Below are 26,625 nucleotides of genomic sequence, written 5' to 3'. Positions count from 1 at the left end.
TTCACTACTTTAAAGTGTTAACCCATTTATTTTAAATCTAAAAGATAAACAATGGCGGTCGAGAACAATCAGCTGATACCATTCTTCAGCTGAATTTGGTGATGAATTTATCCCACTCCTCTGAGCAAATCTTAAAACTGTTGTGTACAGGCTACTTCAAGGGAATGTAAGCTGTGAGGAGGACACAATGAGGCTGCAAAGAGATGTGGACAAGTTAAATGTGTGGTCAGTTGAAGCAGTCCATGTCCAAATGCAGCAAGACCTGGACAATATCCAGGCTTGGGCTGACAAGTGGCAAGTAACATTTGTGTCACACAGGTCTTAGGCAATGACCATCTCCAACAAGAGAGAATCCAACCATCATCCCTTGATGTTCAACGGCATTATCATCACTGAATCTCCCACTATCAACATCCTGGGGATTACCATTGACCAGAAATTGAATTGGACTAGCCTTGGGAATACTGTGGCTACAAGACCAGGCCAAAGGCTAGGAATTGTGTGATGGGTAACTTGCCTCCTGACTCCCCAAAGCCTGTCCACCATCTACAAGGCACATGTCAGGACTGTGATGGAATACTCCCCACTTGCCTGGATGAGTGCAGCTCCCACAACACTCAAGATGCTGGGCACCGTCCAGGACAAAGCAGTCAGCTTAAATGGCACCACATCCACAAACATTCGTTCCTTCCACCACCGACACACAGTAGCAGCAATATGTTCCATCTACAAGATGCACTGCAGGACTTCACCAAGGCTCCTTAGACAGCACCTTCCAAACCCATGACCACTACCATCTAAAAGGACAAGGGCAGCAGATAGATGGGGACACCATCGCCTGTACGTTCCCCTCCAAGTCACTCACCATCCTGACTTGGAAATATATCGCCGTTCTTTCACTGTTGCTGGGTCAAAATCCGGGAACTCCCCTCCTAACAGCACTATGGGTGTACCTATACCAAATGGACTGCAGCGGTTCAAGAAGGCAGCTCACTACCACCTTCTCATGGGCAACTAGGGATGGGCAATAAATGCTGGCCTAGCCAACGAAGCCCACATCCCATGAATGAATAAAAAAAAACAAGGTTACAGATGGAGTACAATGTGGGGAAATGTGATGTTATTCACTTTGGTCCTAAGAATAGAAAATCAATATTTTTAAAATGCAGGGCTTCAGAGGGACTTTGGTGTACTAATGCAAGGTACACAGAAAAATCTAGCTTGCAGGTACAGCAGAGTCCATACCTCTGCTACAAGGACACCAGTAAATGAGATATGAAGATGGCACATATTGACACTGACAACTAGGAGACAGTTACTGGTGGTGTGACCTCCAGTGGTTGACTGTTTAGAAAGGCATTGGAAGAGATGAGTAGAAATGGAAAGGTCAGCTGGCCGAGAAGAGGGCCCAGAGACAACAAAGGCCAACTCATCCTGCACCATCTCGGAGCACTTGCCTTCTGGAGCAAATGCGGTAGAGTCGGCATGCTAGAGTGGCGCTTCTGAGCCACACCAGGATGTTTAACAGAGTTGACCACCATGGTGAAAATCATCAATCACAAGATGGAAGGGTGCCTAGAAAAGAAAGGTGCAACAAGCAATGAGGAAGGCAAATGACATGTTGACCTTTATTGCAAGATGAATGGAGTACAAAAATAAGGAAGTCTTGCTACAATAGTACAGGGCTTAAGAGAGCCCATACCTGGAGTATTGTAAGCAGTTTTGATCTCTCTTTTTTAGAAAAATATAGGACAGAAATATCCCCCTGTCCTGGCGAGGGGGGGTGGGGTGGTTGTGTGGGGGCGGGCACCAACCCTATCGGTGATGTGCCGCCATTTTATGTGGGTGGGCCAACTAAGGCCCGCCCATTGTGACACGCACCTGGAAGTGCTGAGTGCTCCCTGTGCGGGCGGGGGTGGTTGGGGGGGGGGGGGGGCGCGGCGATGGGTGCGTGGGGGGTGCCTCAGGGCAATCAGTTTAATGTTTTAAAATTTAAAAATTTAAATAAAGGAAAAAAATAACTTTTTAAACATGTCCCCTCATGTGACAGTGTCACATGAACTGGGGCATGTCAATGAATTTTTTCAAAATTTTTCATTTAATTAATAAATCCTTCATGAAACCTCGTATCGTCTGTGGATGAGGTTTCATGAAAAATGCGAAGGCCGCCTGGGCTCTTCGCTTGCCCGCCAACCTTAATGTTGGACGGCCAGCTCAGTTAAGTACTTTAATTAGTTTTTAAATGGGTTTAATAGACCTTTGACAGTTTGGTGGGCGTGCAGCCGACTCCGCTGCGCCCCCGCCGAACTGAGGATCAGAGTGATGTGCGGTGACGTCGGGACGCCCGCCTAATGTCACCGTGTGTCATTTTACGTGTCGGCGAGCGGGACCCGCCCCCCCCCCCCCCACCCCGCTCGCTGACGGGAAAATGCTGCCCATAGTTAATTTAGAGGTGGTACAGCGAAGGTTCACCAGCTTGGTCCCTGGGTTGAAAGGGTTGCTCTATGTTGGGAGTCTGAGTAAGTTGTCTCTGGAGTTTAGAAGAATGAGAGGTGATCTCATTGAAACATTCTGAAGGGGTTTGACAGGGTAGACACTAAGAGATTATTTCCCCTGTCTGGGGGATTTAGAACACGAGCAACACAGTCTCAGGATAAGGGGTCGATATTTTATGATTGAGATGAGGAGAAATTTCCTCACTCAGGAGGTTGTGAATTTTTTGAATTTTTTACTCCAGAGGATTGTGGATTCTCCTTTATTGAATATATTTGAGGTTGAAATAGATATTTTTGATCCCTTCGGGAATCGAGGGATATTGTGAACAGGTGGGAAAATGGAATTGAGAAAGAAGATCAGCCATGATTTTATTGAATAGCGGAGCAGGTTTGAGGATCCTTAGGGTCTACTCCTGTTTCTAGTTTTTATGTTCTCAATTGGAAGCAGTATGGTTCTCTTTAATTACTTCTGTCATAATTTCCAATCAATGAGTTAAATTGGTATATTTATAGTAGCAGATTTACAAACCTTTGTCCACAATGGTCGGCGGACAGGCTGATGTGAATAGCACTGCTGTTTCTTTATATCATTAACCAATCAGAATTATAACCAACACCTGGAAAATTACCATCTGGAGTTTTATGCAGAACTAAGGGTGTATTTGTACTGCTGATGTATATCCATTAGTAATTTTGTTGAGACTGCTCAATTTATTTCATTCGGGACCATTACTGCCGGCAGGGAGTTCTGCTGGGACAAAACCCCTGATTACAAAGGTGTCTGACTGAACCCTGAACAAAACCAGTCTGTTCTGTTTTTCTTAATGCTCTTTTCATGTTATTTGTCTGGAGGATAAATATGCCATGGAATAGTAACCTTTTATACATGCCTTTTATTTTCTTCATAGAAGATTCTTGATCTATCCCTTGTCAAGTCCAATTTTTAAAAATATAATAAATAAACCGTGTAGCTAGATGCAATAATAATTAAAGATTTTAAAGAAGCATTCAACTTAAATGAGTTCCAGTTTGTAATGGCTGTACATCTAAACAGGTGAAATTACCCTGACAAATAGGCCTTTGGGCTGTCTTGGCATTTTGCCAAGAGCTGTAAAATATTGAAATGGCAGGTGAAATGGAAAATCTTGTCAAAGAAGCTTACATGGAAATATTTGTAGGAAAACAACCCAGATGTTAAATGTAATGTTATCAATAGCAATAGGATGCTAAGCACTAATGTAAACACATATTTAGGAAATTACTTTTTAAGCATATATAACAATAGTTGCACAATAATCTATTATGCTTGCACTGTAGCCAGAAATTGAGAAATCCGCTTTTTAAAGCGGAGAAGACCACCATTTGAGTTATTAATTTTCCCCATTGCACATGCAAGGGGCTAGAAATGTCTTGTCTTGACCCCTTGGGGCACAGTGTGACTTCTGCTTAACTCACTGCACCACCCCTAGTCATGTCTGACATCCTAGAGTCTGGACATTCAGTATAACGTGAGTGGATACCTGTGTGATTTTCAGCAATACTGGGCACTCACCTCAGCAGCATAAGGGGGCAATTTTAGTGTAGCACCTTGCCACAGTATAAGAGAGCTGGCTGTACCAATCAAGTATCTTTAAAAGATAGCTATAATATCAACTATTTCCTACCAAAATATTAAACTCACTGTTTTCTTTGACAGGGCTATATTGTTCTATTGAGGCAGGATTGCCTAATTTTGGGTCTGCCCTATTGGGCAGATGTAAAAAATAACATGACACTATTTTAAACAACAAGGGAGTTCTCCCTGATGTCCTGGCCAATATTTATCCATCAATCAACATCTAAAAATAGATTCTCTGGTCATTATCTCATTGCTGTTTGTGGGACCTTGCTATGTGTAAATTGGCTGCCACATTTCCTATATTAAATCAATGACTACACTTCAAAAGTACTTAATTGGCTATAAAGCACTTGGGGCATCCTGAAGTTATGAGAGGTGACATATAAATGCAGGTCTTTCTTCATAATGGTTCTTTGTAAGTTATATCAGCTGCAGTCAGATTAAAATAAATATTAACCTGTAACTGCTTCATGATTAATTGGAATTCTCAGGCAGAATTGTCCCAGATTTGCACTACGTGCAGTAGTGGGCAGGCCACAGTGGCGGGTTTTCACGCTGTATCGTTCCTTCCCGCCACGTTATTTATGTTTTACTGGGAAACATGCCATTTCGATGGCGGGTGGACTCTCATTCATCCACCCGCCATCACCTCGCTTCATCACACCGGGCGCCATATTTAAAGTCCAGCAGTGTGCATACATCTGTGGTTCCAGCCCCCAACTACTGGGCTGTTGACACAAAAGGCCAAGAAAACTGCAGCCCCCAGATTTGGTGATGCATCACTTGACCGCCTTTTGGATGCCGTAGAGGCCCACCACGATGTCCTCTACCCCTGCTCTGGCTGCAGGATGGGCAGCAGCATTACCAACTGCTTGGGAGGCAGTGGCAGCGGTGGTCAGTGCCCATGCCCTGCAAAACAGGACAGCCACACAGTGCTACTACAGGATGAATGGTCTCATCCATTCCACCAGGGTAACTCACTCTTTCATCACTCTCAACTCACACACTCACAAACCCATCACACATCTACAGGGATCTCACACCTTAAAGGACAATACCACTAATTCTCACACACACACATCTCCATATGGCTCATATCCTCTGGAACTCATGTCCTCATCTGATTCCTATCCATGGCTCCGCTTACCACTCAAACATTCCATGCAGTGCCATGTGTCCCGCTCACACTTTCTCCATCCATTTTCATGTGGGAGAAGTAAGCTCACATCAGCAGGGAGAGGTCCCAGAACTAGGGGTGGAGTGGCCCACATTAGTCTCCTCACTCACTTTGAGGAATGTGCCACCGCGCTGACTGATGAGGACGTGGACCCTGGCTGCGGCGACAGTGAGGTCAGCGGCGAACACCCACCTGAGCATCCTGCACCACATCATCCCTCTTTCAATGCACCTGTGAGTGCCCTCTTTCCTGCTTTTGACTCTGCTTATATGCGCTACTTATCTCTACTTTGGCTCATAGGGAGCTCTGCCAAGGGACCAACACCTTCAGCCAGTCAGTCCCTCAGCTCCATCCGCATAATCATCTGCAGCCAAGAGGAGTCCTCCTCCAGTGAAGAGGTGGAAATAAACTGCCTGGAAGGCCCATCACCGCAGAGGGAGCAGCAGGCCCATGAGTGATTCTGGAGGGAGAAGTGTGTGTGTGGCAGTGCCTTTTGGAGTCTTGTGCAAGCACTCTCCCATGCACACAGGACATCTCAATGTCCTGAGTATTTTCAATGCTGCCTGCTGGGGTTTGCTTTCAGTTGTCCATCTGAGCTGACCTGCATCTCCACACACCCAATGATCACACTCCCATGAGTACATGATCTTGCCCTCCACGACTCTCATTTCACTTTCTATTTAGCAAGCATGGTCTGGTTTCACTACATTGTGTGCTCCCTCATCTTCCACCCTCCCCTAGTCACCCATTTCCTCTCCCCCATCTCAGTTGAGCCCCCCTGGCATCACCTTCCACCTCCCCTACATCACCTACCAGCCACAACTCTTTTGCTTCAGGGATATCCAGGTGAAGGTGCAAGTTCCCATCATTCTCGAAAATCCCATCCACCCCCCCATCCATATTCACCTCCCTGACTTCCTCCTTCCCACCCCCAGGCTCCATGTCTGCCTCCGGGTCCCCACCAACCACTCTTGCCATCCCTTCTATTGGCTACCATCGAACCCTCATCCTCCCACCCTACTACCTCACTCTGCCCTCACTTATTCTCACCCTTCCTCCATACCATACCCTCAGTTCGCTCTCCAAGAGGCAAACATGGACCCACCCGACACCTCCCATGCATGTTCACCTGCACCCCTTCTACCCTTTGCACCTCTTCCCCTTCCATTTCTCCCCTACTTCCCTGCACTTCCCTATTAATGATATGCTGATGCATTACGATGTGGTTCCTGATGCCTGATGGCAGAGAAGCGGCCTGCCATCGGCGGGCTGAGTGGATGATCGCGAACTAGTTTCACGCCATATTGTCCGCTCACGCCACTGAACGTGCCTGACACCACCTGCCCCTTCACTTCCTCTCTCCTCACCGTCCAAGGGCCCAAACACTCCTTTCAAGTGAAGCAGCATTTCACTTGCATTTCCCCCAACTTAGTCTACTGCATTCGTTGCTCCCAATGCGGTCTCCTCTACATTGGAGAGACCAAACGTAAACTGGGCGACCACTTTGCAGAACACCTGCGGTCTGTCCGCAAGAATGACCCAAACCTCCCTGACGCTTGCCATTTTAACACTCCACCCTGCTCTCTTGCCCACATGTCTGTCCTTGGCTTGCTGCATTGTTCCAGTGAAGCCCAACGCAAACTGGAGGAACAACACCTCATCTTCCGACTAGGCACTTTACAGCCTTCCGGACTGAATATTGAATTCAACAACTTTAGGTCTTGAGCTCCCTCCCCCATCCCCACCCCCTTTCTGTTTCCCCCTTCCTTTTTTTTCCAATAAATTATATAGATTTTTCTTTTCCCACCTATTTCCATTATCTTTAAATATTTTAAAATCTTTTATGCTCTCCCCAGCCCCACTAGAGCTATACCTTGAGTGCCCTACCATCCATTCTTAATTAGCACATTCGTTTAGATAATATCACCAACTTTAACACCTATGTGTTCTTTTGTTCTATTGTTGTTGACATCTTTTGATGATCTGCTTCTATCACTGCTTGTTTGTCCCTACAACCACACCAACCCCCCTCCACTTCTCTCTCTCTCTCTCTCTCTCCACCCCCCCGCCCCCCCCCCCCCCCCCCCCCCCCCCCGCCCCCCACACACACACCTTAAACCAGCTTATATGTCAACTCTTTCTTGGACTCGAACTCAAGTTCTGTCGAAGGGTCATGAGGACTCGAAACGTCAACTCTTTTCTTCTCCGCCGATGCTGCCAGACCTGCTGAGTTTTTCCAGGTAATTCTGTTTTTGTTATGGAAAATCCCAGCCTTCGTTTCAAAAGTAAAAATTCCATAAATCCAATATATTGTAAACCTTTTGCAGAATAACATGTATGTTAGGGTTGCATTTTTGTTTTATGTGTTCCTAAAAAAATTTACTCGTAAAGCTGAACTTATTTGTATCTAAATGATAATGTTCATCAGGCATGAATGTACAATAAATCATGAATCATGAACAAAAGAATTCCAAAAGTGATGGAGAAGTTATATTTTACAAGGGGATGTCATAGTGGAAGATTTTTGGAATGTGCTTGTTTGTATGATGTAATTCCATAGGTTTCCATAGACTCACCTCAGACCAAGTGCCATATCATGTTGCAGTGTGACATTTCTATTGCTTGAAAATCTCTCTGGTTAATGCTGAACCAATGCCAAGCAATTCCCATTTTGAAACTGCTATGGACTCACCAACACAGTGAAATAAATCAAAAAACTCCTAGAATATTTTCCCTTTATGTGTTTGGGCAAGAAACCTTTATCCTTTTGATCTAAATTAAAGTAAAACCCATCCCTAATGTGCTTTAAAAATATCGCCATTTCAAGTTTTTCACCATATGATCCTTTTTCCCATTTGTTAAAAATATCACCATTTCTACTGTCTGCTCTTTCTCATAGGTGTTGAATTTTAAAATGTGTCTGTATTGCACATTGACTTAAAATAGACAGACCAAATCCCAGGAATGACTTTTGTGGCCACTATCATGCAACAGAGGTTTTCTTCCCCAGCAGGTGTTTTTGTTGTGTGATTGTATAACCTTGCATCCAGTCATGGGTCCCAAACCATGGTAGCATGTAATGAGCCCTGCTAACTGGAGTACATATCTTTGACAATAAAGTATCAGAGTTTGAAACTGCTCTATTTTAATATTTTGGATTAAGCTACAAGCACAATGATATCTCCTGCCACCAAGAATTACATTAACATAGTTGATATGGAATTACAGGATTGGGACCAAGTGTATTTCTCAAATTGTTTTACATTTGATAATCATAGCTAATTGCTGTGCACAATATTTGTGACTTTAGCATGTGCATTTTAATTATTTTATGAAGAATTGTTTACTTTATGGTAAATGATTATAGAATTTCAAAAGGGAGCAAATTGAAATGCTTAATCAATTGTGTCCTAGAGTGAGCTGAAGGTCATTCAAACTCACTTGATAGGTTTCTATAGTGATGGTTCATGATGCAAAATGATACTGATATCTCAGGATCATGCTAATTCCATCACAGTACAGCCATTGCTAAGCTAACGACATCTGCACTGACATGGTCACATTCACTGGGTCGATGTCGGCTGTATATCCAAAGAACTTAAGTATAGTGAACTGGCCATGACCTGCTGGTCGCCCATATCTCTGCTACAAGGACACCTGCAAGTAAGATCTGAAGATGGCAGACATTGCCACTGACAACTGGGGGGCCGTCACTGATGGCCTTGACCTCTGGAGGCTGACTGTTTGGAGGGGCATTGGAAGAGGCGAGTAGAAAATTAAAGCTTAGCTGGTTGTGGAGGGCCTCAGGGAAAACAGAAGCCAGCAAATCCTGTACCTTTTCAGCCCTCTGCAGGCAGAGATTGCTATGCCAGAGGTGGGCTCCTGAGCCACACCAGGCAATAAGATAGAGTTGACTATCATAGTGCAAACCGCTGATTCCTGAGATGGAAGGTTGCCAAGCGAGGTAGATCTCTAACTTTGAGCAAAATTAGTGAATTTCTAAGATACTTCTGACAGTAAACTAGTAAAAGTAACGTTGGTACGCTACCATTCATAATGTTGAGATATAGATTATAAATAAAGGATGCTTTGATGTTTTTACTTACATTCCAGCCAGGTACCTCTATTGATGTAATCACCCAATGACTTGATCATGAGGAAAATGTCAATTAATGACAAGTTAGTGGCATCATGGTCAAACAATGTGCAACAAGAACAAGTTTTTCTAAGATTGTACTGGGCTGTTCATCTAAGAATGCATGCTAATCCCAAACATGTTCTTCCTCACGTCATGGGTTCCATACCAGTGCCCGTAATGGATCACAATGGAATTCTAAAGACAACCTCTATCAACAAGTCACCGTTCTGTTTAGAAAATTATATTCCAAAACCTAAATGTTTATAGAGAAAGAGTGAGACCTGTTTAATTATAACCCATTTATAACTATAAGTCCACAAGTTTTGATAAATATCCTTTAGGTATGAACCAATGACCGGCATTGTGATGTAAATCAAAAATAAATTTCTTGGATGATGATGACAATGTCTCTTTTTTTAAATAAATTTATTAGTAACTATTGAACATTGCAGAGCTAATATTTTCCTTTGTCATCCAAATTTGATAAATTACTTACTTGGCAGTCCCTCTGATCAAAGGTGACTTGCTTTCAGTCCGGTTCAGTGGTTTTTGAGATGGCTGATAAGTCCAGTGCACCATCTGCAGACTCTGCCACTTGCAGGGCAGGTGGTGTTTATAAGTGCCCAGAGGTTTGTGCGCTCTCTCCGATACCTCGACTTTGCCTCTGTGTGCTCCCGATGAAGTCTCTTGGTGTTTGGTGCCTTCCCGAATAAACCGCCTCCATTTTGTTCAGTCACAAGCCAGGGAATCCAATGAGTCGGAGGGAATGTTTGACCTCTTCAGGGATGCTTTGAGGACAGCCCTAAAGCGTTTCCACTGTCCTCCTGGGAGTCTCTTGCTGTGACCCAGCTCCAAGTGGAACAGTTGCACAGACACTTGTTGAATATAATGGAGTTCTTTCATCATTATTATCTGGTCATTAAAACATTTTCTCCCTTTACCTCCTCCTCCCACATAAAAAAAACTATTCTTGGGACATTCTCCTCTTTTTCTTAGTTTGATTTGCTATTTTTCTGAGAAGGCTGGATTCATCATACATTTTGAACAAACCTTGAAATTGCCTAGAATTGGTAGGCTTACTTGATCGATGAAACAGAAATGTGAACGCTAAATTGCCTCCATCAGAAACACGGCCAAAATGCTTCACATGGTCCTGTGGGAGATTTGAGTAATTTAGATAATCATAGGAGAAGCTTTGCTCAAAGGACAGAAGTTATCCCAGCTATGCTGTAGGAAGCACTGCCTTGTGTTAAATCCTTCTAAGATATTGGCACTGAGGATGACATTGGACTTTGCTGTGACCCTTCTCAACTGTCTCAGGTGACTAAGATGCTCATCCAGCATCCATTTTTGTGCACTACCAGGGAGGTATGAGTCTGTAAGATCTGGAATCAGCAGCTAAATTCTCCAGAGCCTCCATTGCCTACTGTCAGGTCCCACATTCACCTCTTATTATCTATTCCTCAGTGCAAAACCTTGCTTAGAGTTATCTATATCTCCCTGGGTGGATTTGTCTGGACTGGTGACTGATAGAGTTTAGCCAGAGTTGGCATATTCTGGGAAGTCAGCGGAAGTGATCAAGTCCAAAGCCCCGGACATAGAGGGAGGCGATGCGTTTCTTTGATGCACCTGAATGAACAAAAGTACTTTATGTTACTATCCTTGTTTAGGAATGATTTGTTCAGGCACTGCTGTGCCTGGGTGCCTGTTGGAACCGCGATCAGGCAGCAGCCCTTTAAAGTAGCCATTGCTGAATCCTCATACCCCTCCTGAGCTCAGACCCTGGTCTCTCCAGTTGCCCCCACACACATACACACACCCGGATGATCCTGAAGCACACAGATATGCTGAGCACTGACCGGCAGCCGCCCTGACCTGCTCCCTATTGATGGTTACTGGCATTGTAACATTTGCTGCTTCTGGTTATAATGTTGCGGCAAATGGAACCTGATCCTGGACACAGTGAGCCACCTTGTGCACGTTCCATCCCCAGGCCTATGGCCTCGCTCCTGGCTTCCTGTAGAAGCTCCCTGGACAGCACCTTCCAAACCCATGACCTCTACCATCTAGAAGGACATGAGCAGCAGACACAAGGGAACACCACCATGTGGAAGTTTCCTTCCAAGCCACTTAGCACCCTGACTTGGAAATATCTTGCTGTTCCTTCACTATCACTGAGTCAAAATCCTGGAACTCCCTTCCTAACAGCACTGTGGGTGTACCTACACCACATGGACTGCAGAAGTTCAAGAAGGCAGCTCACCACCACCTTCTCAAGGGCATCTAGGGATGGGCAATAAATGCTGTCCCAGCCAGCGAAGCCCACATTCTATGAATGAATAAAAAAAAATGCTGATTCCCCTGCCAGCTCACACCATTCACCTCACAGGCCAGGGTCAGCTGCTGAACAGCCCTCCAAGCTTCCCACTGAGCAGACTGGCACACAGAGACACGATGGTTGGCATTCCATTACTCACTTATATTTTTTTGTACAGCTACATGTGAGAGCTTAGCCTTTGGTCTTCTCGGCAGGAAAAAACAGACAACAACATCAATGAGCGCAGTACAGGTACGCGACCCATGTCAGTACCAGTTTGCATTTTATGTCATCATGCTGTAAATATGCCATCAGCTCACCATTTTACAATGAATGATGAGCTTCTGTGTATGAGTTTCTGTGTACGAGTTATTGTGCATATTTATTTAGTCGTTTAAAATAACATTTTAAAATCTCCTGGATTGCTTTCAATAGCCATCAGGAGATTGATGCCGATTCCAGGATACTCCAAGCCATTCCAGGAGGGTTGGCAACCTGAGAGAGAGGTGGTGAATTTCACTGTGGGTGAGGGTACAGCTGGTTGGACAGAGGCATTTTGCTTTAATTTATTGAGAGGAAAGGAAAATGAAGAGATGTGAAATGGTATAGAATTACACAGACAGTTCCTCTGTATTTTTGATGCAGCCGTATCATTGTCTCTTTCTATTGTGTCTGCACTCCAGTGTTACAGATGGCCCAAACAAATGTGCAGATGCTACAGGCCTTCCTATACCTCTGACCCCGAACAGTTAGTTAAATGGCTTCTTAGCATCTCTAATACAACTTCTGTAGATTCCCTGAGAGATGAAAAAACATGATAATTACAGTCAAGGCTGTGCAGAAAGTTTTACAACAGTTTGAAAGATCAGGTTAAAAGAGAAACAAAAAATGAAAAAGGGTAAGTGTGGTGTGATAGGGAGGCTTCCATGTCACACTGAGAAGCGAGATGTGCATGTAGTTAATAAGTGAAATAGGATGGAAGAAGGGAATCAGTGGCTCAGAATACAATCCCAGAGCATCATGACAGTAATGAATAAAGGAATACTATTTATAAAAAGACACTGAAAGGTATGATTGAGGAAGCAGATGACTTAGTTTCTCTGATGATGTTAATAAAACAGTTTCTTGCACTCTAAATGAGCCCTGGCTGTTGGGGAGCTGCCATGTACTCACGTTGCCTCTGCTCTATCAATGTGAATTACATACTTAGCAGGTCTCCAGTCCTTGATCACAAACATAAAAACAAAAAACTGCGGATGCTGGAAATCCAAAACAAAAACAGAATTACCTGGAAAAACTCAGCAGGTCTGGCAGCATCGGCAGAGAAGAAAAGAGTTGACGTTTCGATTCCTCATGACCCTTCAACAGAACTAGGTGAAACCAAGGAAGGACTATGCTGCCAGACCTGCTGAGTTTTTCCAGGTAATTCTTGATCACAAACATGCCCATGTTTCCATTAGGCGGACTTCCGAGTCAGATTCTCTTGCTTCCTTCAGTGCTGCATTGTCCCTTTAGGCAATAGCAGGTTTTAAACTGAGTCCATACCACTACTTCAGGTATTCACCCCTCCTGTGGACATCCATTTGGGGCACCCTTAATAGACTCCACCTCTGCATGCTTTCCTGATGCACCCTAACCCCACCCCCTGCACTGATGGCAGTGCACTTTGATTTACATAAACTATACAGTCTTCTACTAGCTACCATTGCATGCAAGCAGGTACTTTGAGGAGTCAAGCTGAATTTTTTTGACTGCTCTACACATGTTTTGAAATATTTGTGTGTTTTCAAGTTTTAAAATCTACTACGAAGATGTTGCCAATATTATGCTTTCTAAACTTTAATTAAAAGGAAATTGCTCAGTAATTCATTATCTTTATTATCACATTATCGTTTTTATTTATTTAGAGCAGTAATTCTTCCATGCATGTCATTCTGTGAGGCTGCGAAGGAAGGCTGTGAACCATTGTTGCAACAGGTGGAGGCTGGATGGCCAGAGTTCCTCAAATGCTCCAGGTTTGTCAACGATACAGGAATGGAAAACACCAGCAAGATATGCTTTTCACCACATCAAGAGGAAGGAAAAAGTAAGTTGAATATTAACTACCTATCAATACTTTAGACTTCCATGCAGCCACTTAATTTGAGTTAGTCCCCTACATCACAATATCACCCTCTCTGTGGCCAATGATTCTTGTGGTACGTTTGATTGCCAGGTTTAAAAAGGTAGACTTTGAAATCACAAGTATTAAAACTTAACACTTCTTTGTGCATCCTATTCAAATAGATTTTCAAAATCTGGTTAGATATATCCCATCTAACTTAAACTCTGGCCAGTAAGCACATTTTCTTTCAGTTTTCTTCTACTATTTCCTTTGATGTAGTCCTCTGATATTTGAAAAAAACAGTTCAGTTTTATCTAAAAGGGGCAGCAGACCCATGATTTTTTTTTTGAACAGAAATATAAATACAGTGGCAATGTTCTGAATTTATTTGCTTCCTAATTTCTTCCTTTTGTGAAGAAGGTGACTCATGCAATCTTATGGTGACATAGACAACAGGCACTTTCTGTTACCCCCATCAAAATAGTTGCTCATCATATGTGAGCCTAAAATAGGAGTATTGGCACAACATTCATCTATGAAAGCATCGTTTCTGAGTCCAATTCTCTTATCACCTGTGATGCACGGACACACACGTGCACAAAGATAGACCAGGATTTAATGTGGGAGACCGTGGTCTCACCCCCTAGTTGGAGAACTGATGGGAGCCAAGTGTCGCTTTTCTCCGGGGGGCCCAACATTATTCCGAGGTAATCAGGCTCTTACCTGGGGCGCATCAGGCCTCCTGTTGGATTAAAACCCCAGTAGGGTGAAAATCAGAGGCCAGCAGCTGTCCAGTACCAATGGCCACTGCCGGTACTACAGTGGGGCCTACTACTGCTGATGGATCCACAAGTAGATGTGAGTGTGAGCGGGATGGGGATCCTTGGTGAGGGGGGCCAGGAGCAAGGACAGGGATTTGCTAGCTTTCTGCAAGGCAGCTCTCTTCATGATGCTGGGTCCTTCGATCCGGCAAAGGGTGCCTTTGAACGAGTGACGCCCCCACACCTCACCCCGGTAAGCCACTAAGCGGCCTCCCCAGATGGCAAGCCCCTTGCCTGATGCTGGTTAAATATCATCAACAGACCTCAATTGGTCTCTGGGTGGGAAGGCTGCTCACAAATTTCCCTGCCCTGGACTTGATTAAAGTAATGAGGGAGGGCAGGAGAATCTCCACACCTTCACCACCAACGACCCCCCCAATCACATGCCCCAAACTCCGGCCCTTCCAACCCCCACACTCTGAACTCACCTGCAGGGCTGGTTGTTGGTGGGGGGGGGCATTAAATTCCTCCCATACACACACCTTTTTATATGGATCAATTGAAATTTTGTGCACCCTGTCAGAATGACTTGCTGAGATCAGCTACTTCAGTCTTTCCATTGTTTATCTATATGGCCTGAATTTTACCTTTGACAGGTGTGCCTGATCGGTGGTCCCGGGAGCGGTCAGGAAATGGACTGCCGCCCGTGATCGGCCCCAGACCGCGATTTCATGCTGGCTGGCTAATTAATGGCGAGCCAGGGTGAATCACACGCTGAAATGCTCAGCGCTGCCAGGGTAGGGGCGGGAAGAGGATGAACGATGACATTTCCGCGGGCTTTTGTGGGCGCTAAGAGAAAGTTCCCTGAAGGCAGACAGCTGCCTCGGAGCTGGGGACCTGAAAAAACTGAAATAAAGGTTCTAACAGCTGAAAAAAATGTCCAGGCATCGTAATCAATTACCTGAAAACATAGCCATTATAAAAGCTGATCAAAGAAATTTATTTTTATTTTATTACATCACGAAAATTTAATCCCATTCTTGGATGAGGTTTGATGAGAAATGCAAAGGCCGACTCGACGGTCCGCCAACCGTGAGATTGGACGGGCATCAAAAAATCAGAGTCAATTGCACCGTTAGTGGGCTTTCTTGCTCTCTTAATTGTCAATGGGCACGCTTCTGTCTTTTGCACACGCCCGCTGAGCAAAATATCACATGAGTGCGCGATGACCTTGGGATGCTTGGCCGATATCGTCTTGTGCAATTTTACGCCCGTTTGGGTCGGGTGCGTGCCTGCCCACGGGATGCAAAATCCTGCCCATTGGCTCAATTAGACACTGCTTTACACACTGTGGGTGGAATTTCCCCATCCATGGCGGGCTTTGTGGCGGGCGGGGCTGGAAAATTTGGATAAGTTTAAAATCGGAAAACTGCTGTTGGGAAAACAGTTTGGAATTTTCCCCTCACCGCTTTCATGGTGGGCAGATGGTGGGTCGGGATTCCAGCTGATCCTTGATTAACATCTCATGAATGCTCATTACAAACACTACTCGCCAGAATCAGAAGGCCCCCCAATTATGTGCAACATCAGCGGAAAGTTGGACCAGTCTGAAACACATTTGGATATAAGCTGTCAGCCCTCACTTTGCTCCTGATTTCAACGTGAATGCAAGAACGCTGCTCCGGGTTCTCAACAAGCCAGTGAGACGCTACACTGGTGAGGCTGTAGGCTTGTGCTCCTCGCTGCCTTCCTCCTTTGTTTGGAGGGTGTTCTCTGGGGACTCAGACTGGACAAGAACCCAGATAGAGACCAGCATTGCGCCCGCGGGAGGTGGGGAGAGTGGGGGAATGTAGGGGCAAGGAGCAAAGGGGACAATGGGCAAAGGTGGGATTGGAGGAGAGGGGATGAACGATGGCAGGAAGACTGGTTGGGGGAGAGGAGAAACAATGGCAGGCAGACTGAGGGTGGGGAAGCTGGAGCCAACATGTAAGACAGGAATGCAGACACAGTAGGGGGTGGAATGGGAACAGGACAACACAAATTGGATTGAAAACATGCAGCCTCAGGAATATGATGGAGGGCTATGTCGGTTAGGCACAAGAGGGGATGTCTTGCACAAAGACTCATGAAAGTGGGCGTGTGGAAAAGATTCAATATGAGGAAGGGGTTGTACAGAGACTCATGGAGGGTGGGGGGGGGGAGGAACACTGTGTGTTGTCAACAGTTACGAAGGAACGGGAGGAGCAAAGAGAGAGACAGTCATAGTCCCTGGACTGGGGCCAAGTAGTCACGGTGCGAGAGTGAAGTCAGTCCTGGGGCTTTGTGGGCCGTGTCACGGGGCAATCCAAGGAGGGGCAATGGCTGTGTGCTCAACTGGGGAAAAGGCACAGCCTGGTGTGCAGGGCGTGGTCCGGGTCTTAATGTCGCAGGCCACGGTCTTGTCTTGTCTGGTACTGGGCTACTGATGGGATGGTCAGGGTCACGGGAGGCATCTGCAGCCTGTAAAGGGGAAGAGGTAATATGAGGTGGGGTGGGGGGGGTGCGGTTGTGAAACTTCCCTGCGGGGAGGGGGGAGGGGGGAGGGGGGAGGGGGGATGTCTCCACTGTAGGTGACTATGCACACAGCCTTGAGATGGGGAATGGTGAGGTCCACAATGGACATTGGGACATCTACAGTTATGGATTCAGGTGGGAGGGTTGGAATGTCAACCACCATCTTGTCAAGTCAAAGTTATGGTGCATTCAGAAATCAAAACTGGAAAAGATTCTGGATGGGAAGGGTTAGAGTCAGTGTTGGTGGAGCCCAGGGCTGCACTAGAGGCCCCATTTCCTAGGATAGCCTTAACCTGATTGCATTCAAAACATTGAAATGAAGTCAGAGCTGAGATAAACCATGCTGATTCTTCCCAATTACCTTGAGTTTCTCTAAGTTTCCCTAAGCTATAACCTCGTTAATGATTGATTCTAATAACTTCCCTCCAACAGAAGTTAAGCTAACTGGCCTATATTTTCCTGTTTTCTGTCTCTCTCCCTTCTTGAATAGAGGGGACATATTTGCTACTATCCAGTCTGGTGGAACCTTTCCAGAATCTAGCGAATTTTGGAAAATTAACACCAATGCATCGATTACCTCATTTGCCACCTCTTTTAAGATTCTAGGATGAAGTCCATCAGGATCCGGAGACTTGTCAGCCCCCAACTCCATGCAGGCCCCCTGTGAATCTCTGGAATGAGCTGCAGACAAAGAAATTGAGTGCGGCAGCTTCCTTCAGGGCCACAGGCTGGTGGTGTCCTCCACGGGACATTAGATCCTCCTGCAGAATGTGGTAGATATGACCCACCAGATCTCTGGACAAGTGCAGATATGCGTGGCATTGTCTCTCACTCATCTGCAGATAGGAGAGCCTTCTTTGGTAGACCCTTGGTCGATCAAGTTGCCTCCACGGTATGGGTCTAACCTCCTCAACCTCTGGTTCTTGCTGGGGCACCCCAGGACCCTGGACTTCAGGCCGGGCCTCTTCCCAAACTGCGCCAGGCGGCTCCAGACCCTTCTTCTCCTCCTCCATGCAATGAGTACCATCAAGAAGGCAGCATTGAGCCCAGGCTCCATTATTGTTTGCTCCTTTCTCTGTGGAATAGTAGATATAACAGATTAATGATTCACAGGGAAAAATAGTAAAGCTCCCACTCACAATTGTAGCTGAGGTATAAAATTACAGAACAAGGTGAACAAAATGCCAACCCTGACACTTAACACCTCAATCCCACAGAGGCTGAAAAAAGTTTGTATGCATTAATGACATGCACCACGTTACCAAACTCACTCCTCCAATCTCAGATCTGGCATACTGATTAAAATTAACTTGCACATGAGTTATGACGGAAGCCCTTTGGCCCGTTAAGAAGGAAAAAACAGCGCATAGTTTCAGAAACAGAAAATTCCACCCTTTATCTTATACTCATTATTAATCTTCTCAATTCCTTCAAGAATGGCACCGATTGCAGTGAGTGGGAAAACTACAAAGGGTTAAATAATTATTCCAAATTCCCATGGGCATTCTCCTGACTTCCTGGCATAACTTCGGCATCAGCAAAATGGCATCAACAAGCTGAAAAATGACCAATTATGTTTTCTCTCTGGGGGTTCACTAATCTTATACTAAAGTTACAGCAGAAGGTCAGGAGAACTACATCATGAACTTCAGAGCCAGTATGACTGTTGCTTGCTTCCATTGATATCATTGAAGAAAGCAGCATCGGCTGTGCAGATAGTGGCACATGGCACTGCCTGCCCCAGTGATTTGACATAAGCCTGTTTAGAATTGGTGCTGTGCATACATATTACTCCCTCCATATGGTCCCATGGGGAAAAAATTACATCGGTAAATCTAATGGTGGCGAAAAATATCTTAAAAACTGAGATATGGAGCACTTAAAATAAAAGTCCACTGCTCAAAGCAATTTTTCTGAAATATGTGGCAGGCCTATTCCAAAGTTTCACATTCCTTGATCATCCCACATTACATTCTCAGCTCAGCCATGCTTGGCTCGTCAATTTAACTTTATGTAAAGAGCTTGCTCAGACTATGCACATGATGAATGTACTCTGTTTCTGTTCTGCATAGAAAATGTTTCTGTATGGTCACAGGTTAGCATCTTGATATTTATTACTTTATTTTTAATATACTTTTAGACCCTAGTATAAAGAATACCAGACTTTTTCTTAGCCTCACCTCTAGTTTTCCTAAACTGAAACAATAATATAAAAAGCATAACCTCAGGATTGGGGATAAAACATTTTTTTCACAAAAAACTGTTATTGAAGCAATTGAGGGAATGAAATAAACAGAGGAAGAGAAAAACAATTGCAAGAAATGGAATGAGAGAGTTTTGATGTGGAGCTTTCTCTCGCAAATGCATGATGCACCTGCCTCTTTTTGTGTCGAAATGTCTATAACTGAGATAGAGAAAGAAAAATGTAAAATTTGGGGTGATGTAATTGTTCCATGAGATTTCTTTTACCTAAGTAATTGCTTACTGCAAGTATGATTGGCATATAGTAAGAGATGTTTAAGGAATCTGAATCGTGACGCACAACTGCTACTTATGTTCTAGTAGAATAGTGACTAAAGCGGTTTAAAAAAGCAACTCACTTCAACAGGGCTTTGCTGAGGTATTTACTCTTGAATAATGGAGGTCATTTTAGAGAATGTTTTTGGAAGAAGCTTCTACATGACTTAATCTCACTAAGAAGTTTTTAATTAGAACTCCATATTAACAAGCTCTGTGTTTCCCTCATAGCAGGAGGTTAATGAATTAAATCCCACTGAGTTTCTTTAAAGGAAATTTTTGTTTTTATGAAATGGGAACAATGCCCTTGGAGAATAGAATCTGTCCTCAAAGGTTTATGGTACAGTAATGAAGTGTCCACTGATTGCAAATTCTTGTAAATAATGCCAGGCTTATCATCATAGTATGGGTCCAAAAACACATCTAAGTAAAAAAAGGGCATTCAAAAGGCATTAGCAGTCTACTGTTTAATATTTGTGTTATGCTGCAAAGAATTTCAGCGAACCATTCTAATGGATATAAAAACCGTTATAAAATATACTATAGGCCAATGTAGGCCACAAAAGCTGCCATAATCTGCTATGTTGCAGTGTGTGAATGGCATGCATCCAAATTTTAGTGATTTGTAAGGGCCGGACTCAGTTGTAAGTTAGTCATGTTCCCATAACCTCATTTGAACATGTATTAAGTATTTTGCTAAGCAAAGGTGAAGAGGGAGAGAAAAGCACAAAAACTAGAATCTGAATTATGGATCAGAAATGGTTAGAAACACATGACGGCATCTGAAAAACAAAAGTTAGGCCAAGGTTTCAGATAGAGATATTCTGATAGAGGGTTTTTTTCAGATACCATTGAATCCGCCATGTATTTCCATAATCTTCTATTAATCTTTTGCTGCTTACATTTAGTTTATTATACTTTGAAAGAGAAGACAACATTATTTGTCCAATGAGAAAATTAGTGAAAACATGAGGCTGATTCTTTTTTAGGCCTCAGCGTGGGCAGGCACATAAATTCATGCCACTGGCTGGCATGCTGGTTCCATAGTTCCATCCCATCCCCAGGCGATTTTCCAGGAGGTAGCATGGGTAGCCAGTTGACCACATTAAAGAACTAATTGTCCATAGGGCCCCCAGAGCTGTTGGGGGAACAGTATAGCTGCCTGAAGGTGGCCCCCCCGATAGCTGATCGGGGGGGGGGTGCGGAGAGTGGGCCAGTGTTCCAACCAGCCTTTGAGGCCCTCCCTGCCTGCCTGTCTTCAGCTGCAGCTGCAGATCACCTTGTGGAAGGGTTTCCCCTCCTCAAAGGTGGCCTGGCTGCTGAGGCCATTCCTCAAGTTAAAGTTAAAAAGTTGGAGATGGCATCTCCATCTTGGAGCACCTTCCGTACCTGAAAGGGTAGCCTGTTGCTGCTTCAGTGCTGGAGCCCAACTATTACCCATTGTTAAGGACAATACGCCCATCCTCTGATCATCAATTGACCAATTCAGAGAAAATCATAACCGGGTGACTGTTCTCCACACAGTGAGCTTCTGACTCTCATTTGACACTGACGGGAGGGCCACAAAGCCTGCAGGGAAGTCCTGCCAATAGATCCTGGAGTTCCACAGGTATTCTACTAGTCTCCTGCCATAACTCCAATGGAAGACTGACCGGACATTCTGAAACACTCCCATTCTAACTCTGATGGAGTCCTACCTGAAACAAGGATAGCGCCGAAGGAGGGGGCATAGCTGGGGCCAGGACTTCCCTCATGAGGAGCTCTTGCACCCTAGCCTGGTCAGACAATAATGGGTTGGAATAAAGAAAGATTTGCATTTCTATGGCATCTTTCATAATCTTCAGGTTGCCCCACAGTGCTGTACAACCATTGAAGCGCTTTTAAAGTATAGTCACTATTGTAAGTGATGCCAAATGAAAGCTCAGATTTCAGCCTGCCAAATGCTGGATCTGGGGCTCACCTGGGAGTTGTGAGTCTACATTTGGACTGAATCCTGTAGAAAACATGCTGCTGGGGTAAATATCAGCATTTGTTTTTAACTTTTGCAGCCACTGGCAATGTAGGGTTATTTTGGATTACAGCATGTGACATAACCCATCAATGTCTTCCTTTTGTGAAGCACAGCCTCTGCTTCTATGGTGCCTTGTAATGCTGGCTTTGTGTGTAATGGGTATAATTATTATTGATGTGGCAATGATAGAAAGTTGGACCTAGACATTACCATGCCATTACAATTTCATTTAAATATCTCCATATATTTGAAGATGGCCGATTCTGCCATTTGCTTGATCTGACACTGGAAATCTGTGTAGAAACTAAGGGAAGGATCCTGCATAACATATCATTGACATTTTTCTCTCAAAAACAACAGCACATAATAATAAAATGTCTCAAGGCACTTCACAAGAGCATTATGAAACAAAATTTGACATCCAACCACAAAAAAAGTGGAAAACAAAAACAGAATTACCTGGAAAAACTCAGCAAGTCTGGCAGCATTGGCAGAGAAGAAAAGAGTTGACGTTTCGAGTCCTCATGACCCTTGGACAGAACTTGAGTGAATCCAAGAAAGGGGTGAAATTACCCCTTTCTTGGATTCACTCAAGTTCTGTCGAAGGGTCATGAGGACTCGAAACGTCAACTCTTTTCTTCTCTGCCAATGCTGCCAGACCTGCTGAGTTTTTCCAGGTAATTCTGTTTTTGTTTTGGATTTCCAGCATCCGCAGTTGTTTTTGTTTTTAGCAAAAAAAGTGGAGGCAGATGATCAAAAACTTGGTCAAAGAAGTAGGTTTGAAGGAGTGTCTTAAAGGAATAAAGAGGAATAGAGAGGCAGAGAGGTTTAGGGAGGGTTTTCAGAGCTTGGGGCCCAGGTAGTTGAATGAACCGATGGTGAAGCAGTTTAAAATCAGAGGTGCTCAAGACATCAGATATACCTCAAATACACCCTGAAAATTAGACAGGTATTCATTGGAAAATCCAGGCTCATGTCCGAGTGTGTGCTCCGTTTAATTTGAAGCTTTAAACATTATATTGCATATTCTTACTGAGAAATCTTTGTGTGTATTTTTGTACAAATGTGCTTTATACTGTACACATGCACCCATTTTCTAAGATTGTTTACTAAAGTTGGGCCATTTATCAGAAGCAGTACATGTTGATTATATCATCTCTGGGACTTCCTCTTGAGCTGATTCAATGGCAGAGCCATTGTTTGTCAATGCAGCTCTGCCTCTAAAGTGAACAATGCAAGGAGCCCAATTGTTGAGTTCACTGTTTGCAATGTTTACACTTAGGGAGCTGAATTTTCACAGGGTACTTCAGTTCATCTGTTGTAAATTAGGCAGATGATCTGTAGTAACCCTGTAAATATGATGTAAATGCTTTTACAGTGTTTTATACTGTTTCAATGGTTCCTCCACTGGCTATGGTGAATGCAACCACACCCCTGCAGAAATTTAATTCTAGTAATGTTAATCCATGGGTGGAGGAGGCTGCTTAGTCATCTCCACCCTTTGGTCTCCATTTTAGTGATTTCAGCATGTGTGCACAGGAGACACAGCTGGAATGTTTTCAAAACCAGTGCCTCCTGCACCCCTCTTGAGGTTCCCACCATCATGGGTACAGTATCTAACAGGTCACTCGTGACAGGAAGGGGTGTTGAGTGGACTGGACCAAGCAAAGGCCAGAAGTTATGAGTGCCTCCCAGATGTAGTGCTGAAGATCTGTGCACTAGAACTAGCTACTATCTAACTAGTTTACTCTAATGAAGCTATGAAACAGGTATCTATCTACCAATGTAGAAAAGTGTTGCAAGTATATCCTATCTTTTTGTGGTTTATAATTTGTACATTCTATAGTAACAAGGATCAGGAAAGAAGGGCCCTAGAGTAATTGATTTAAAAGGTTTAATTTAAAGGGATAAGTCATGGCAGGAGAGCTCAAAGCCGTGGTGTGCTCCTCGTTCTCCATGTGTGAAGCCGGGGCCATTTCCTGTGCCCGGGACCAGTATGTGTGCAGGAAGTGTATCCAACTGCAGCTCCTGGAAGCTCGGGTTTCAGAGCTGGAACGGCAGCTGGGGACACTGTGGAGCATCCGCGAGTCTGAAAGCATCATGGATAGCATGTTTAGAGAGGTGGTCACACCGCAGATGAAGAGACCTGAAGAAAGAAGGGAATAGGTGACCACCAGGCAGTTCAGGAGAAACAGGCAGGTAGTTCAGGAGTCCCCTGGGGTCCCGCTTGCAAATCGGTATTCCATTTTGGATCCTGATGAGGGTGCTGGTTCCTCCAGGGAGTGCAGACAGAGCCAAGTTCCTGGCATCACAAGCAGCCTGTCTGCACAGGAGTGGAGGAAGAGAGGAAGAGCAATAGTAATAGGGGATTCTATAGTCAGGGGAACTGATAGGCACTACTGTGGCCATCAAGGTGACTCCAGGATGGTTTGTTGCCCAACTGATTCTAGGGTCTGGGATGTCATTGAATGGCTGCAGGGCATCCTGAAGGGGGAGGGTGATAAGGCAGAGGTCATGGTACATGTTGGTACCAATGACATAGGTAGAAAGAGGGATGAAGTCTTGCATCAAGAATTCAGTGAGTTAGGCAGTAGACTAAAAAGCAAGACCTCTCGGGTTGTAATCTCTGGATTACTCCCAGTGCCACGTGCTAGCGAGCTTAGAAAAGGGAGAATAATGTAGATGAATACGTGGCTTAAGAGTTGGTTCAGGAGGAAGGGTTTCAGATTCCTGGATCACTGGGACTGTTTCTGGGGAAGGTGGGCCCTGTACCAACATCTGTATCTACATCTGAACCAGAGCAGGACTAACATCCTAGCAGGCAGATTTACTGCTGTTGGGAGGAGCTTAAACTAATTCGGCAAGGGGCGGGGACACAATGTTAGCAGAATAGGGATACGTCATAATACAGTAAAACAATCAAGTCAGAGGGAATACAGCTGCATTAAGCTTCAAGGGAGTAAGGCAAGGCTGGATGGCCTCTACTTTAATGCCAAGAGTATTACTGGTAAAACAGATGAGTTAAGGGTGAGGATTGACACGTAGAATTGTGATATAGTAGCCATCACTGAGACATGGTTGAGGGAGGGGCAGAATTTCTAGCTCAACATTCTGGGATATAGAATCTTCAGGTGAGACAGTGGAGGGAGTAAAAGAGGAGGAGGCATTGCATTATTAGTTAAGGAGTCAGTTACTACAGTAAGGAGAGATGATATCTTGGAGGGGGTGGAAAAGGCATTTGGGAGACTTGACTTTATCAATCGAGGCATAGATTACAAAAGTAGGGAGTTCATGTTGGAGTTGTATAGAACCTTGGTGAGGCCATAGCTGGAGTACTGTGTGCAGTTCTGGTCACCACATTCTAGGAAGGATGTGATTATACTGGAGAGGATGTAGAGGAGATTCACCAGGATGTTGCCTGGGATGAAACATTTAAGTTATGAAGAGAGGTTGGTTAGACTTGGGTTGTTTTTGTTGGAGCAGGGAAGACTGAGGGGCAACTTGATCGAGATGTACAAGGTTATGAGGGGCAGGGACAGGGTGGATAGGGAGCAGCTGTTCCCCTTAGTTGAAGGGTCAGTCACAAGGGGACATATGTTCAAGGTGAGGGCCGGAGGTTTAGGGGGGATATGAGGAAAAATGTTTTTACCCAGAGGGTGGTGACGGTCTGGAATGCACTGCCTGGGAGGGTGGTGGAGGCGGGTTGCCTCACATCCTTTAAAAAGTACCTGGATGAGCACTTGGCACGTCATAACATTCAAGGATATGGGCCAAGTGCTGGTAAATGGGATTAGGTAGTTAGGTCAGGTGTTTCTCACGTGTCAGTGCAGACTCGATGGGCCAAAGGGCCTCTTCTGCACTGTGATTCTGTGATTCTGTGTGATTCTGTGATTCTATCCACAAAAAAACCACAATAATTTTACTTGTTGCTGGCACATTTGACTAGTCCCATGCCCTCCAGGTTGTCCTCTCATATTCTGCCCTCCATAAACTTCAGTTCATGCAAAAAATTCACAGCAAGTCCTGCTCACCCATCATTCCTGTGCTTGCTGATTGCATTGACTCTTGGTCCACTAGTGCCTTGACATTACAATTCTAATCCTTGTGTTCAAATGGGTTCATGGCCTCAGAGCTCCCTACCTCTGTAACTCCTCCCGGCTCTACAGCCATCAATGTATACCCCTCACTGCCTTCACCCCACCATTAGCAGCTGTACCTTCAGCTATATAGGCCTAAGATCTGGAATTCCCAACCCCATCTCCTGAAACTTCTCCGCCTGTTCATTCTCTATCCTCCTTTCATATATCTCTTTCGCTAAGGTTTTAGTCATACTTCGTAATATCTCCTTCTTTGGTTCAGTGCCGGTTTTTGTCTGATTATACTCATGAGGCAACTTGCAATGTTTTTCTGCATTAAAGGCACTGTAGATTGTTGAGGGAATGGCTGGGGAATTTCAATTTCTTTGTTCTGCATTGCATTTTATTTATAGTAGAGCTATGGTTAAACTGTGTGTTGGACCTTTCAAAAAAATTAAATACATTTTCTGTGACTTTTGTTTGTTTCACATAACAGTTGGCGTTGATGTGGCCTAGAATTTCCTCAAAATTAATTTTGATGTTGTTGCCCCTTTAATTTTTTTAATATCTGCCAGAGTCTAGTAGAGGAAGTTGCATGCAGGTTTCCTGGGTCTGCTTATTTATATTCTCATTGGTGTAGTCACTTACATAAAATCTGTTTAAATACTATCTGGAAACTTTGGTTGCAGCCTTTAAAATTGCAGTTCAGCTTGCCCTGTTTTTCAATAGATGGAGAGGCCAAAGAGGTCAGACAGTAACAGTGCCTAGCTTCTTCACTTCACCCAAATAAGTTCACGGAATAATAACAAAGAACAAAGAACAAAGAAAAGCACAGCACAGGAACAGGCCCTTCGGCCC

General features: G+C 44.4%; 1 protein-coding gene across 4 annotated transcripts in view; it reads left to right on the top strand.

Annotated features, from left to right (window-relative positions):
* The window catches only part of LOC121280888 (atrial natriuretic peptide-converting enzyme-like), a 308,072-nt gene that overhangs the window by 103,509 nt on the left and 177,938 nt on the right, over positions 1–26,625 (top strand). For all 4 annotated transcript variants that reach the window (XM_041193245.1, XM_041193240.1, XM_041193253.1 and 1 more), the window contains exon 5: positions 13,653–13,831. In XM_041193245.1, coding sequence (XP_041049179.1) covers positions 13,653–13,831 — 179 coding nt within the window. The remainder of the gene's footprint in view (positions 1–13,652; positions 13,832–26,625) is intronic.

This window comes from Carcharodon carcharias, chromosome 1 (assembly GCF_017639515.1).
Source record: "Carcharodon carcharias isolate sCarCar2 chromosome 1, sCarCar2.pri, whole genome shotgun sequence".
In the NCBI taxonomy this organism is placed as follows: domain Eukaryota; kingdom Metazoa; phylum Chordata; class Chondrichthyes; order Lamniformes; family Lamnidae; genus Carcharodon; species Carcharodon carcharias.
This window is presented reverse-complemented; position numbering and strand designations above follow the sequence as displayed.